This window comes from Hyaena hyaena, unplaced genomic scaffold, assembly GCF_003009895.1.
Source record: "Hyaena hyaena isolate Hyena2069 unplaced genomic scaffold, ASM300989v1 scaffold_13, whole genome shotgun sequence".
Classification (NCBI taxonomy): Eukaryota; Metazoa; Chordata; class Mammalia; order Carnivora; family Hyaenidae; genus Hyaena; species Hyaena hyaena.
The window spans coordinates 2,283,373-2,298,796 of NW_024080645.1; the positions used below are offsets into that span (position 1 = coordinate 2,283,373).

At 54.9% G+C, this 15,424-nt stretch overlaps 1 protein-coding gene across 1 annotated transcript in view; it reads right to left on the reverse strand.

Annotated features, from left to right (window-relative positions):
* Positions 1–15,334, reverse strand: part of IDH2 (isocitrate dehydrogenase (NADP(+)) 2) — a 17,862-nt gene extending 2,528 nt beyond the window's left edge. Inside the window, exons 1-7 of the mRNA XM_039217427.1 lie at positions 15,106–15,334; positions 5,818–5,909; positions 4,814–4,979; positions 3,138–3,298; positions 2,894–3,037; positions 1,671–1,807; positions 1,336–1,487 (exon numbers count right to left, since the gene is read on the reverse strand). Of these exons, the coding sequence (XP_039073358.1) occupies positions 1,336–1,487; positions 1,671–1,807; positions 2,894–3,037; positions 3,138–3,298; positions 4,814–4,979; positions 5,818–5,909; positions 15,106–15,220 (967 nt within the window). The 5' untranslated portion in view covers positions 15,221–15,334. The remainder of the gene's footprint in view (positions 1–1,335; positions 1,488–1,670; positions 1,808–2,893; positions 3,038–3,137; positions 3,299–4,813; positions 4,980–5,817; positions 5,910–15,105) is intronic.
* Between the last annotated feature and the right edge of the window lie 90 nt (positions 15,335–15,424).

A 15,424-nucleotide genomic window follows, 5' to 3' on the forward strand; every position in this document is an offset into this window, starting at 1 on the left:
GTAATTGGGGCGCCTGGGTGGCTTAGTCGGTTAAGCGTCTGGCTTTGGCTCAGGTCATGATCTCACGGTTCGTGGGTTCGAGCCCTGCGTTGGGCTCTGTGCTGACTGCCGGCTCAGAGCCTGGAGCCTGTTTCAGTCTGTGACTCCCTCTCTCTCTGACCCTCCTCTGCTCATGCTGTCTCTCTCTCTCTCTCTCCTAGAAATAAATAAAAATTAAAAAAAAAAAAAAAAAGATTTTACTTTAAAATTCTACTCTATTCTAATTAAAAAAAATTTTTTAATGTTTTATTTATTTCTGAGAGAGAAAGAGACAGTGTGAGCAGGGGAGGGTCAGAGAGAGAGGGAGACACAGAATCCAAAACAGGCTCCAGGCTCTGAGCTGTCAGCACAGAGCCCGACTCGGAGCTTGAACCCACAAACTGCGAGATCATGACCTGAGCCGAAGTCGGACGCTCAACCGACTGAGCCACCCAGGTGCCCCTTCTATTCTAATTTTTTGAGAGAAAGAGAGAGAGCATGCACGCACACACGTGGTTAGAGGGGAAGAGAAAATCTCAGCAGGCTCCATGCCCAGCGTGGAGCCGGACACGGGGCTCAAGACCACGACTGTGAGATCACGACCTGAGATGAAATCAAGAGTCGGTCGCTTAACCAACTGAGCCACCCAGGCACCCCTAAGAAGATTTTGTATTTTAAGTGATCTCTACACCCAACTTAAGGCAGGAAATCACAGTCCCTGAGATCGAGAGTCGCCTGCTCCTGCGACCAAGCCAGCCGGGCACAATCGGGCTATTTCCTACGGCTACATCTCTAACGGTCTCATCCATGTTCTCTGGTGCAATGCCAGTGATCTCCTGGGGGACACTCCAGGAGTGGGGCTTTGCCATCCTCCCTAGCACTCGCCTACATCCAACAGGTTTCCTGTGCAAAACGAATTCTCTGTAATTCAAAAAGCCCCCGGTTGCACTCAAACCCATTTTTCTATTGGAGCCAGACCGAGCCCAAGCCTGGAGGCACAGTCACTTGGCCCCTTCATGGGCAGGAATGACCTCAAAGCTGACACGCTTAGCCCCTTAGAACGTGAATTCCTAGGTTCTCCTTTTTCCGTAACAGCAGCCTTAGTAATACATCAGTCCGAACCTAATTCGTGATCCTTTCTCCCACAGATGCCAGAGAGCTCCTGCCCCCTGCGTCCCCGGGGAGCCTGCGACGAGGCGGCCAGCCCCAGTCCTGCTGCCACACTGGACACATTTTCTACCAAGGGGGTCCGAAAATCCCCCCAGCCAGAGAAGACCAACAATGCACTCCCTGGGGAACAGGGTGCTCCCAGCATACCCTGCGCCAGGATGTCCGACTGCACATCTCCATCGTAGTTCTTGCAGGCCCACACAAAGCCGCCTGAAGACTTGAGGACCTGAGCCACCATGTCATCGATGAGCCGGTGCTCGTACCAGATCTTATTCTTGTCGAAGTCGGTCTTATAGTGCCTGGGAGCGAAAGGGCCTGCTGTGGGGAGAGGGCAGGAGGCTGACAGATTGAGGATCTGTCCCCAAGCTCAGAGCTGAGCCCAATGCGCCGGGACAGTGGCCACCCTGTAGGATAGGGGGCCCAGGGGACAGGCGGGAAGGGCTGTGGGGTCCTTGGGAAGCAATAAAGGGAGAGGCCGTTACTTCTCAAAGATTTCCTGGAAGATGTCCTTGAAGCGCCCGTCATAGGCCTTCAGAATGGTGTTCTTGGTGCTCATGTATAGCGGCCATTTCTTCTGGATGGCGTACTGGAAACAGCTGTGTGCAAAGCCTGAGATGGACTGCGGGGGGAGAGAGAGCGGTCACTGGCGCGGGGCACGGCCGGCCTGCGACGACCAGCCCTCCCTGGTCCCCGGCACCAGGCCCAGGCCCTGGGAATAGCATCCCTTCCCTCCATATACGACCCACGCCTGCAGTACAGGTGAATCCCGCCACCCTGGAGTGAGCATCTGCTGTTTCTGCTCACCCAGGGCCCCCTCCCCACTTCTGGAAGGAAACAGCCCCCAAACTTTGCTTCGGAAAACTACCTTCCTCTCCCCAATTCTTAGGTCGTGTGGCTGGGGTGAAGCTAACTTCCGCAGCCCACCCGCCGGGCTCCAGAGCTGACAGCGTGTCCCGGCCTATTCTATCTGAGCCCTCCATGGCTGGCTCTGAGAGAGTCACGTGACCCAGACCTGGTACTTTCACTGAAAAGAAAAAAAAGGCTATTTTCTGATAGGGTAAAGCAAGTCAGCAGAGGATAAGCCTGGAATTCTTGGTGGCCCCTTCCTCACAACCTGAGGACGACGGCAACCACAGAAGGGATGAAAGCCAAGAGATGGGGAAGGGGAGGGCGCCTGGGGGCTCAGTCGGTTAAGCATCTGATTTCAGCTCAGGTCATGATCTCACAGTTCGTGGGTTCGAGCCCCGTGTCGGGCTCTGTGCTGACAGCTAGCTCGGAGCCTGGAGCCTGTTTCGGATTCTGTGTCTCCCTCTCTCTCTGCCCCTCCCCTGCTCATGCTGTCTCTCTCTCTCTCTCAGAAATAAATAAAACATTTAAAAAAATTAAAAAAAACAAAGAAAAAGATGAGGAAGGGGGAAAAATGCTTATCCAGCTCGCTTAAGCCAAGAGTCCAGACAACTGACGCGACCCAGAGGCGTGGCAGAGAATGACTGCGGGAGCGTCTGGCTAAGGAGGAGTCGTCGGGCTCACTCCACACCAGGCCCACCGCGGGTGCCCCCGAAACAGCCAGCATGCATCGCCCACAGGCGTCAGACCTTCCACAGGCCACTGATGCAGGAGTAGTAAGGATAACCACCCCCAAGCGGCCCCCGGGGGAGGACAGCCTCGGGAGGAGGGAACCCCAGAGCCACCCGCCAGGCCTCACCTCATCCGTGTTATACATGCCCATCCCCACGCCGCCGGCCGGGAAATTGTACACCTCCCACTCCTTAGCGCCGCTGCCGTCCTTCGGGGAGAAGACAATCTTGAACGTGCCGGCCCGGTCGACCACGAAGTCTGTAGCCTTGTACTGCAGAGACAAGAGCAGGGCTCAGGCCAGGGGTGCCGAGGGGGGGGGGGGGGGGGCGCCAGGCCCGCGGGAGCCAAGTCCTGCCTCTTGCCGGGCCCACCTGGTCGCCGTGGGCGTGCCTGCCGATGGTGATGGGCTTGGTCCAGCCCGGGACGAGGCGTGGGATGTTTTTGCAGATGATGGGTTCCCGGAAGACGGTCCCTCCTAGGATGTTTCGGATGGTTCCATTGGGACTCTTCCACATCTTCTTCAGCTTGAACTCTAGGAGGACAAAGATGAAGGGACCCGACTTCAGCCCCCACCTTCCAACCAAAACTTGAACCCTAAGCGAGAACACAGCCAGGCGGGAGCCCTAAACATCAGCCTGAGGAATGTCTAGCATACAAATATGTGGGCTCTGGGACCAGATTTCTAGTTTGTGTGTGTGTGTGTTTTTTTGTATGTTTGTTTATTTTTAAGAGAGAGACAGAGCACAAGCAGGGGTGGGTTAGAGAGAGAGGGAGACACAGAATCCGAAGCAGGTCCAGGCTCCAAGCTGTCAGCACAGAGCCCGACGCGGGGCTCGAACTCATGAACCGTGAGATCATGACCTGAGCCGAAGTCGGACGCTTAACTGACTGAGCCACCCAGGTGCCCCTCTGGGATCAGATTTCTTGGCTTCAAGGTCCAGCTCCACCACCTCTAACTGCGAGTTTTGTGCAAGTGAGTTAACCTGAGCTATAAAATGAAGTTACTGATAAAAACACCTAGCATCTTGGGTTGTCGTGAGGCTTAAATAAACCTCTCTGTAAAGTGCCCAGAACAGTGCTTGGCAACTGCTCCGTCAGCTACTATATTATTCCCACGTCACACGTGGACGGAGCTCAGTCTGACGAACTCACTGCGGATGTTCTGTTCCAGCCTCAGTAGTGCCACAAACCACAGGGTCCAACCCACGTTACTAGGACTGTGGCTCTCAACTTCCTTCTCCATAAAATAGGGATACAGAAATCCCAGGGGGGCTCAGGAGAAATCAAAAGAAAACCCACAGAAAAGAGCTTGGCACTAAACTGATCCCAACGCCCTAGGGTCAGGTACAAACCCGAAAGACGGAAGGTCTGGAGTGTTTGGAAATGTGCTTTGAATGCTTCCTTCTGGCTCCCTCACACCGCAGGACACGGGCAGAGAGAGAGCTCAGCAAACCCCTGAACGACCCTTTCTCGAATTTTCCAACCCTGGCCCCTTTATCCACACAGTGGTGCCGTATTTCATGAAACCCTCAAAGGTGCTCCCCAGAAGCAGGGACCGGCAGCCAGTCCAAGCCTGGTGAGGGCACCTCGCCCAGACCTGTCCGTGGCCGCAGGGACAGGGGACAGACCTGCAGTGCCAAAACAGTGCAGGACACCAGCAGTGCTCCCGGAGCCCTGAAGGATACGAGGCTGACACACGGCCCTCCGCCGGACAGAGGCGGCCCCGGGGTGTCTCTCTGAACCTGCCTGCAGAACAATCCAGGGGGGCAGCGGGGCAGGCTGCCCAAGGCGCTGCCCTTACTGTGACGCATCAGCATCAGCTTCCTCCTCGCTGGCGCCCACAACACCGATGCGGGCCGGGGCCACACAGCACAGCAGAGACACCACGGGCCCCAGAACAAGCGACATGGATTCTGTGCCAGCCTCTCACTGGCCCTCCCAGCCCCCTCTTCAGGAACCTTCCACCGCCTCCCGGGAAGTTGCAGGGAGACGGGGTTCGTGCCGCAGCCCCCCCGGCCCCAGCCCACCCACCTCCGCACCCTCACACCTTCCACCCGGGCTTCATCGGGGGTGATGGTGGCACATTTGACAGCCACACTGTACTTCTGGGTGGCCAACGCGGAGTCTATGGTGACCTGGTCGTTGGTCTGGTCACGGTTTGGGAGCCCCAGGTCAAAATACTTGAGCTGGACGTCCACGTGCGGCAGGATGAGCTAGAGACAGAAGAGTGGGGCAAGGCATCAGCCCAGATGACTATGACTCAGGGCCAGGAGGGTGCCGTGGCAGAGGACACCCAGTCAGGCCAGGGAGGAGAGAAGGCCAGCGGAGGAAGGGGCCAGCGCAGCAGAGGGGCCAGGCACAAGCTGTCCGGATGCCAGGGCTCCGGACAGAGGCCCGAAGACCAGGCCACAGACCCTCGCAGGGCAGGGCCCGGCCCCCAGCATGGACCTCAATGACCCAGCAACGTGCCGAACCCCAGGCCCAAGTGCACCTAGATTTCCCTGTTAAGTGGGTTCTCTCTTCTTCCCCATCCAGAAGGGGCAATTCTCAACCTCTTCTTGAGGACAGACCCACAATCCGGGGTCTTCATGTGGACAACAAGCTCCCCCAGGCAGATCCTAAACCCGGTGGCTTTGGAGAAGCCACACTGGGAACCATCTGCCATGACGGCTCAAAGCTGTCACTGTCATACGACCCACCACAGCCACGAATCTAAGAAAGCATTGTGTGCCCGGCTGCAGGCTGGCACATCAAGCCCACCCTCTTTTCACTCCCTCTAGAAGGCACAGCCGCAGGTGGGGCATCAGGACGGACCTGACACAGGACCAGCCTTGAATCTGCACACGTTCGGTAAAACATGCAAGCTCTGGTACCCGCACAAGGCAGCCCGCTGAGGACGGGCCCTGCCTAACGTCCTAAGGACCTGGCCTGGTCTGGACGCAACGAAGGGGAGGCAGAAAGGCCAGAAACAGGGCTGCCGCGCCGCCCACCGGGGTAACAGGTGAACGCTGGGGCCTGACGCGGGGCCCAGGAGGCCTGTGCAGGACCTACCTTCTCCTTGATGAACTGCCAGATGATCCGGGTCATCTCATCGCCGTCCATCTCCACCACCGGCTTCGCCACCTTGATCCTCTTATCGGCATCTAGAACCGGTACACACAGCGATCATGCCTGGGAGGTGGGGGTCCTGGGGGAGCTCCTCCTCCCCCACGGGACCTGCACCCAGGAGAGGGCAGTGTCTGCCAGGGCCCAGTCACCCACACTCACTCCCCCTCAGCAGGACCAGCTCCCAGGCAGGGCCGCCAGGGGGGCCCGGACCCCTCCCCCCACCCCCCAAGGACGGCCAGCTAGGGCTCAAAGATGGCGGCCTGACCCATCAGATCCTCTCCCCTGGAATTTGAAGGCAGAGGAGCCCAACACTGAGGACAAGAGCCAATCCGGGCCACCTGTCCGGTAGCAAGTAGGGGAGGGAAGGCCTAGAGGCTGTCTCCACCCAGCTCCTGGGGCAGCCGCTGTGGCCCAACCCCAGCAATTCTATGAGCTTCCCTGTAACCTTGTTACAAGAGCCCAACTAAATCTAAGGGCGGACGGAAACTGTACTGGCACCTCCTCTGCGCCTGACACGGTCCCCACACCCTTTATGTGACTCCTTTTCATTCTCACACCACTCCTAAAGGGAATATGGCTATCTCCACTTTAGGGGCGCCTGGGCAGCTCCAGCGGTTAAGCATCTCACTTTGGCTCAGGTCATGATCTCACGGTTGGTGAGTTCTAGCCCCGCGTCAGGCTCTGAGCTGACGGCTCAGAGCCTGGAGCCTGCTTCGGATTCTGTGTCTCCCTCTCTCTCTGCCCCTCCCCCGCTTGTGCTCTGTCTCTCAAAAATAAACAAACATTGAAAAAAAATTAAATGTGGTGCAACTGAGGCTCAGAGAGTTTACCAGCTTACTCCCAAAGGCTACACAGCTTGAGGACAACAGATCTGCCAGGATTCACACCTTTCTCAGGGGAAAGCCGGGGCTTAAGGCACCCAGAATGGAACTCAGAACCTGGCAGGCTGGCGAGTCCTGCCAGAGAAGCATCAGAAGTCCAAAGAGACGGTGGAGGAGGACAGGAGGCGGGGAGGCTCTTCAAGGAAAGTCTGACTCATCAGAAAAACCAACAGTCTAGCAAGTGAATTCCAAACAAATCTCCAGAAAAAGGCCCCTCCAATTAAATCAGTGCAGGCCATCTTGAGTGAGGCTCGTTGAACCTTACCCTGTAGCACGGAGGTGCCCACGCCCCAGCACGCTCCTCCACCCACAGCTGGGCCACAGCCATCGGAAGGCACTCACCGCGGACACCCGGGCAGGGGAAGACAGCTGAGAACTGGGCTCTGCCCCCAGCAGAGCCCCCTCAGCCCTCACTTAGGGCCCATTTACTCTTAGCTTACGCACAGCCCTTACAGGTGTGGGCCTGAAACTAAAAGACCATGATCCATCACCTAAGCACATTTAAAACAGAAGTGACCGAGGGGCACCTGGGTGGCTCAGTTGGTTAAGCGTCTGACTTCGGTTCAGGTCATGATCTCATGATTTAAGAGTTCAAGTCCTGCGCTGGGCTCTGTGCTGACAGTTCAGAGTCTGGAGCCTGCTTCAGATTCTGTCTCTCTCCCTCTCCCTCTCTCTCTCTCTTTCTCTAGCCTGCTTCGGATTCTGTGTGTGTGTGTGTCTCTCTCTGCCCCTCCCCTGCTCTCTCTCTCAAAAGTAAATAAACATTGAAAAAAAATTTTAAAACAGAAAAGACCAAAGCCCAACAGACCCCCCACATGTCACTGCCCTACAACACACACCACAGCCAGGGCTCGTGCTGACATCCCCAACCTGCTAAGAAAAAGGTGAATTATGTGCAGCAAAATGACTCACTCTCCAAAGATGTGCATGATCTAAAAATAATCTCCCAAAGACGTGCAAACAGGTTTGTTTGTTCTAAATCTAAAAGGAATCTTGGAGGTAGTTTAGGAAGACAAACGAGATGCAGCAAGTAAGGCTTGTGTCAGTGTCAGGATTGAACTCAGGTCTCTGGCCCCAGTGCGGCCTCTGGACACCCTCGCGGGTCATGTGTAGAGAAGCAGAAGGCAAACAGAGACTCCAAACATTCCATTCTCAGTTGGAGAACAAGGTGAACTCCGCTGGCACCTCTCCACGACCCTTTCCAGGACCCAAGCCACAGAATTCCTTCACCTTTCCGGGTTGAAAGCTTGGGTGGAAAGGGCTTTGGGACTTCCAGTAAGTCTACTACGCTGTGGCACAGTGAGCTTCGTTTTGTTTTGTTTAATTTCTTTTAACATTTATCTCTGAGAGAGACAGAGAGCGCAAGCAGGGGAGGGACACAAAGAGGGGGAGACAGAAGATCCGAAGCAGGTTCCATGCTGTCAGCTCAGAGCCATGCAGGGCTCAAACTCAAGAAACCGTGAGACCATGACTTGAGTCGAAATCAAGAGTAGAACGCTTAACCGGCTGAGCCCCGCCCCCCAGCTGCCCCGAGCTGGCTTAGTTTAGAAGAGCATCTCCTATGAGTTAATGTCATGAGAGGTAACCAAGGTTGTCGCGATGCACTGAACCTCCCATAATCATAATCCCTAAGGAGAATTCATTTGTGGCCAGTCTTAGAGATTTCCGCCTCGCTGGGCTCCACTCAAGTTTTGGGCTTCAGACACAGCAGCCTGTGGGCTGTGGACACCGCACCTCCTCCATCTGGGAGTTCAATGTCACGATCACAGCAGGCAGCCCTCCCTGTGGTGCTGCAGGTGTCAAACCCTCAGAGACCACAGGACCCACTTATTTACAACCAGGTGCTAAGCACCTCTTCCTGAAGCACCAAAAAACCATAAGGGTTCCTGGCCTAAAAGAGTGAGTGTGGAAGGGAAAACCTACAGATAATGGACAGAGAACAGGCAGTCCAGTTATCAAAGTCAGGAGAACAGCCTCCCCGAAGAGGGTCTTCCCAGGACTGGGGGCGGCCCTGGGAGCCAAAGCAGCAGAGACTCTTGACTGGCTCCCCTCAGTCTTTTTAAAAAAGTATATTAATTGGTGACCAAGGCTTTAAAATCAGGTGATTTCAACAACAAAGAGCCAATTAATAAATGGGCAAAGGACCTGAATAGACATCTCTCCAACATATAAGGCCAATAAGCATATGAAAAGCTGTCCCACGGCACCCACCATTGGGGAAATGCAAATCGAAATCACAAGGAGATACCACCTCACACTCAGGAGGATGGCTACCAACAAACCAAACAAAAAACCCCAAAACAGAAAACAAGGGTTGGTGAGCACATGGAAAAGTTGGAACCCTTGCATACAACTGGTGAGAACGGACAACATTGCAGCCACTATGGAAGGCAGTATGGTGGTTCCTCAAAAAATTAAAGATAGAACCGCCATACTGTTCAGCAATCCCACTTCTAGATATGTATCCAAAATAATTAAAAGCAGGGTCTCAAAGAGACATCTGTACACCCATGTCCATACCAGAATTATTCACAATAGACAAGAGGTAGAAGCAATTCAAGAGTCCATCAAGGAACGAAGGGATAAACAAAATGCGGTATGAGCCTTCAAGAGACCAGGACTCTGGAAACCGACCCAGGAAGGTTAAGAAAAACGTCCCTCCGAAAGGTTACATGATGTTCACAATTTCAAGTTTCTCCAAGACGGGGCTCCCTACTGCTTAAATGTGGATGTACTTGCTCAGAAACTGAATAGGAAGTGCCGCCATTGTTAGCAAAAGCAATGGATCTGGACCTACCTCAATAGCTTTTGCTGCTCGTTCTTTTGTTTCAAATTCCACAAAGCCAGTTTCCCTTGGGATGGCCAGGAGACTTACAAGGTGGCAAACTTATATAAATAACATCGCCACATTTCCCACACGCTTTCAATCCAGCGGTGATTAACATTTCTGAACTCTTATAATAAGTTAGAAGCAGTAGTAAATAGGCAAGGAATTAATAACCATATTCCTTTTTTTTAATGTTTTTTATTTATTTCTGATAGCGACAGCATGAGCAGGGGAGGGTCAGAGAGAGAGGGAGACACAGAATCTGAAGACAGGCTCCAGGCTCTGAGCTGTCAGCACAGAGCCCGACGCGGGGCTCGAGCTCACGAACCGTGAGATCATGAGCTGAGCTGAAGTCGGACGCTTAACCGACTGAGCCACCCAGGCGCCCCTAATAACCGTATTCCTTTTTCACAATTCCCATACCGTACCCAGAAAGTCAATACATTTTAAGTTGAGTATTTTTTACAGGGGTATGTACATAGAATGGAATACTCAACCTTAAAAATTAAGAAAATGCAAGCACAAGGTACAGCAGGAATAAATCTTGAGAATATGATGTGCAGAGTGAAATAAGCCAGTCACAAAATGAAAAACACTGTCTGATTTTACTTACACGCGGTACCTAAAAGCAGTCAAATGCACAGAAACAGAAAGTAGAATGGTGGTTGCCAGGGGCTGGGGGAGGAGGGAATGGGGAGCTGTTGTTACATGGGTACAGAGTTTCAGTTTTGCAAGCTGATGAAGCTCTTGGGGGTTGGCTGTCCAACAGTGTGAAAGTACTTAACACTGCTGAACAGCACACTTAAAAATGGTCAGGGCAGGACATTTTTGTTAATGTGGTTTTTTTGCCACAATAAAAATAAGAAATAATAGTTTTTAAGTTTTTAAAAATCTAAACCACTCGAGGGGCGCCTGAGTGGCTCAGTCGGTCAAGCATCCTACTGGGGCTCAGGTCATGATCTCCCAGTCTGTGAGTTCGAGCCCAGCTTCGGGCTCTGTGCTGACAGCTCGCAACTCAGAGCCTAGAGGCTGCTTCAGGTTCTGTCTGGGTCTCTCTGCCTTCCCCAGTCATGCTCTGTCTCTGTCTCTCTCTCTCAAATATAAAATAAACATTAAAAAAAAATTTTTTTTAAATCTAAACCACTCAAAACAAAAACAACCCAGGAGATTTTGCACAAAAATCCAGTCTCTCTTGAAGAGTAAGTTGCTTCCACCACACTGAGCCGAGTCCTCACTCACGGGAAGATTGGGCTGCGCTGAGGACAGCCTCCCTCCCAGGTTCGAGGCCTATCACGTACCCTCCAGAGGACACATGCCCCAAGGCATCAGAGTAGGAGACCTTGTGTGTGGTTCAGCCAATATGACAGAGGCACCCCCACCGTCCGCCCCTCCCTGGGTGACAAGAGATGACAAGCCATCTGAAATCCAAGGAACAGTGCTGGGGGCAGGGGGGGGCGGGCTCCCTGAAGGTTCCGAGGGACAGCCACCATGAACTCTTCAGATGACGTGTTGCACACTGGCCTCTTGGCCAGAGTGTGGGATGGAATTACACCAGTCCACGGAAGCCCAGGAGGCCAACTCTCCTCTCCGTCTGGGATTCCTAGCACCCGACACCAAGTACGGATTTCAAAACCCGGCCCCGGTCTCGGGATTGGCCTGCTGCTCCAAATTCAAGGCTCAAGGTCCCTCCCAAGATGGCCACTCCTAAGAGTAAGCGCTTTACTACATGCCTACCCTGGCTGTGGGCCAAGCACTGCGAAGCCAGCATGGGCCAGCAGAATGTGGGGAGAAGCCCCCGGTTCTGGGGAGTGCAAGAGGGCAGGGCAGCAAATCTGGAAGGGACTTGCTTGGCGTCATCCTTCACGCCTCCCCATTCCCTCACACGCACGTGCAAACCATCGAAACATCCGATTGGCTCTTCCTTCAAAATACATCCAGAATCCCACCACTTCTCACCACTCCCAGGGCCAATAACCTTGTCAAAGTATCAATGCAGCTGTTAAAACGTAAATTAGGGGGCACCTGGGTGTCTCAGTCGGTTGAGCATCCGACTTCGGCTCAAATCTTCGCTCGGTTTGTGGGTTCAAGCCCTGCGTGGGGTCTGTGCTGACAGCTCAGAGCCTGAGCCTGCTTCGGATTCTGTGTCACCCTCTTTCTCTGCCCTCCCTGTTCGCGCTCTGTCTCTGTCTCTCTCAAAAATAAATAAATATTGGGGCGCCTGGGTGGCTCAGTGGGTTAAGCGTCCGACTTCGGCTCAGGTCATGATCTCACGGTTCGTGGGTTCAAGCCCTGCATCGGGCTCTGTGCTGACAGCTAGCTCAGAGCCTGGAGCCTGCTTCAGATTCTGTGTCTCCCTCTCTCTCCGACCCTCCCCTGCTCACACTGCCTCTCTCTCTCTCTCAGAAATAAATAAAACATTAAATTTTTTTTAAATAATAATAAATCAATATTTGAAAAATAATAATAAAAAAGTAAAAAGCTTTAAAAAATGTTAATCAGGCCACAATACCCTTCTCAAAACCTTGCAAAACTTCCCTTTTCCTTCAGAGTAAAGGTCAAAGTCCTCAAAAATGTATGGTCCCCACAAGGCCTGACCTCATCTGTCACTACCCGCCCCCACCCCCACCCCCCGCCAGGCTCAGGCACTCCTCCCACAAGCAAAGGTGCCCTCCTCCATCCCTCACTTCTCCATCACGGCCTGGCACCTGATAACCAAATGGCCTGTTGCCTTTGTTTCCTCGATGCCTCATTCAAGGAGGTCTTTCTCTCCCCCGGCCCCATCCAAACTTCCTCGCACACCTTCCTGGCATATTTATTCTCCATACACCACGCCAGCCAACTTCTACCTTGTCGTACTGACAGTCCCGCATTACAATTTAGGCTCCAGACAGGCAGAAATCTTTGCTCTTCCTCCTGGCTCTGTCCCCAGCACACAGCAGAAGCACAATAGTTGCTGAAGTCACAAATGAACGTCAAGTTACAGTCTGTTTGGTCTATAGTAACGGCTGCCCTGCCCCCACCTCCTGTTGGGATGAAATGTGCTCCCTCCTCTTCCCCAGTTCCTGGGATGCATTGCCAGACCGAGGCCACTGAGTTCTTACCATCAGATTGCACCAGACCAGCACAGATGTACACGGGGCAGGGGGCATCTTGCCAGGCAATGGGCAACTTGCCCTGGGAAGCTCAAAATTTATACTGTTTTTTTTTTTAAATGTTTATTTTTGAGAGAGGCAAGAGAGACAAAGCACAAGGAGAGGGGCTGAGAGAGACGGAGACACAGAATCCAAAGCAGGCTCCAGGCTCCGAGCTGTCAGTGCAGAGACTGACTCGGGGCTTGGTCTCACGAATTGTGAGAACATGACCTGAGCCACAATCAAAAGTCAGACGCTTCACCAACTGAGCCACCCAGGCGCCCCTCCACTGGCATTTTAAACATGTGTTTACACAGTGTTTGCAATAACCAGAGCCTGGCTTCCAATAACCAGAGGCAGTTTCCAGCACCTCGTACCCTGAATGGAACCCAGCGCAAGAGGCTCCCACCCCGACTGGAGGATTTGGGGGCAGGCCCCAGGCCTTCCAGAGACTTCTCCTCCAAACCCACCAGGCCTAAACATGACCCCCCCAAAAAAAACCTCTGACGGGACAGCCCTGGTCTTATCTGATGTAGCTGAAACAAGCCTCAGGGATGGACACGTAATAACTGCACAGGTAGGTCTCCAGAACTTTCAACAATCATTAAATAATCGCCCCGGAATCTGAGAGTGCAGCCAAGTCACTGAGACCTGACAAGGTAAGAGGCAGCGTGAGAAAAGTTAGAAGCTGCCAGGCGAGGAGTGGAGCTAAGGAAGAGTAGACAAGTCATTCTCCCCGGGGGGGGGGGGCCTGGGCAGAGCCCACCCTCCCCTCCACGAGGCCCAGCTTATCAGAACCACCACCAGCCGTCGCTAAAGGCCTGGCAATTGTAAAACTAGAGCCGTGGCATTACCAAGCAGCAGACACCAGAGGGTTTTAGCCAAAAAAAACCCCCCATATTCCTTTCTTGTCATCAAGGGGAATGCCAAACAATCTCTCTCCAGTGGTATTGCCTGGGGACAAGCTCACAGCGGCCACAGTTGTAAGTCTCGTGTGCAACTCAAACGCTAAGCGTTCTCCCCATTAATAACCTGACCAGCTTGGGAACTTCTGGAAGGACCTACAACTAAAAGAACTTTCTTTTTTTTTTTTTTTACCATCAATGCAGGGGGCAAAAAGGGCGAAGGTATCTTTACTCTAGGGATATTTTGCTAAAGGTGGTTTGTGGCCTGGGGGCACTGCGAACCTTGGAGTTGGGAGGGGGGCTGACCACTTAGACACAAATCCCAGAAGTATAAAAACAGAAATGCCCCCTTTCTCCTTGGCAGGGGAGGCGGGGGCTGGGGCCCAACTCCCCCCCTCCTTCCTCTCCCCAATTCTGGTCAGCTGCTCCCACACTGGTTAAACATTACCTACCCCAATGCCTGGGCCCCACTCCCTCTTCCTCACTGTCCTGGCTCATTCCAAGGGGCTCCAGGCCAGGTCAGGAAAGGGGTTTCCGGGGCAACAGGCAAGAGCCGAGACCAAGGGACCGACATTCTCCCAGCCTTTTGGAGCTGGAAATGGAGAGCCACGGTGCAGGCCACATGCCACGGGGGGGCAGCCTGCATGGTTACAGGGGTTCAGGTTAAATCCTGCTTATTAAAACCCGACCACTGTCTTTTCTCCTAAGCAGGGTGCTAAGGGCACCGCAGAAACCGTGAGGAACGAGTCGGGAAAGTGACATTTTGGTGCGGCTGCCCAATCACCCGGGTCTCGCAGTGGGGTGAGTGGGGCTGGCGGAGCAGCGCGGGAGCCGGCTGGCCAGAAAAGGCAGGTCAGGCCAAGGAGAGGCCCCAGGATGGAGACTTAGGTGAAACGGGGGGGGGGGGGTGTAGATAGGGGGTGTCCAAACAAAAGGGAAAATAAAACGCACGCTCCTCCAGCTGTCGCGTAAAAAGGCTCCAAAAATAGCTGACGCGGGCCTGACAGCGAGGAGGGATTACAGCGCGCCAGGCTGAAAAGGAAAGGGAAGTGGAGGCCGTCTCCCCGCCTTTGTCTGAGCCGGGACCGCGCCGAGACCCTCCCTCTCACGCGGAGACCGGGGCTGGCGCTCCAGCCCCCCGACTCGCAGGCCTGTCCCCCTCCCGGGGCGCAGGGCGGCCAGGACACCCTCCGGGCCCGGGAGACCCCCAGCACCCCATACAGGAATCGCTGGGGGCGCGGAGCAGCCCGGAACCCCCGCCCGCGCAGGGCCACAGGACCGGCAGCGCCCGGGCCACCAGTTGCCACCGTCCTTCAAGTCCCCACCCCTGCTCCCGGGGCGTCCCCGCCCCCCGGCCCTTTGTGTGCCGACGCCGCCGCCCCCGGCCCGCGATCGCCCCGAGTCGCGCTCCCCGGTCCCCGCCCGGGAGGCCGCCACGTCGCGGTGCCGGGCGCGCGCCCCGCCCGGACCCTCCTCGCGGCACTCACAGTGGCGCCGCGGCTGCTCCTGCAAGCTGGGGCCTGTGGGGGCCGCCGGCGCCCAGGCCGGCCCGCAGCCGGAGGCTCTGCAGAGCGAGCGCACGACGCGCAGGTAGCCGGCCATCCCACCGAGCAGGCGAGCGAGGCGACCGCGGCGGGCGAGATCCGAGCGCCGGGGCTGCTCCCGGCTGCCTGGCGGCGGGCTGCCAAGGCCTGCCAGCCGCCCGGGCACCGGCGGCGGCGGGGGCGGGGCTTCCGGGGGCCGCCTCGCGATTGGCCCTCGCCGGGGGGGAGGCGGGGCCGGGACCCCGCGCAGGGCCGCCCCCGC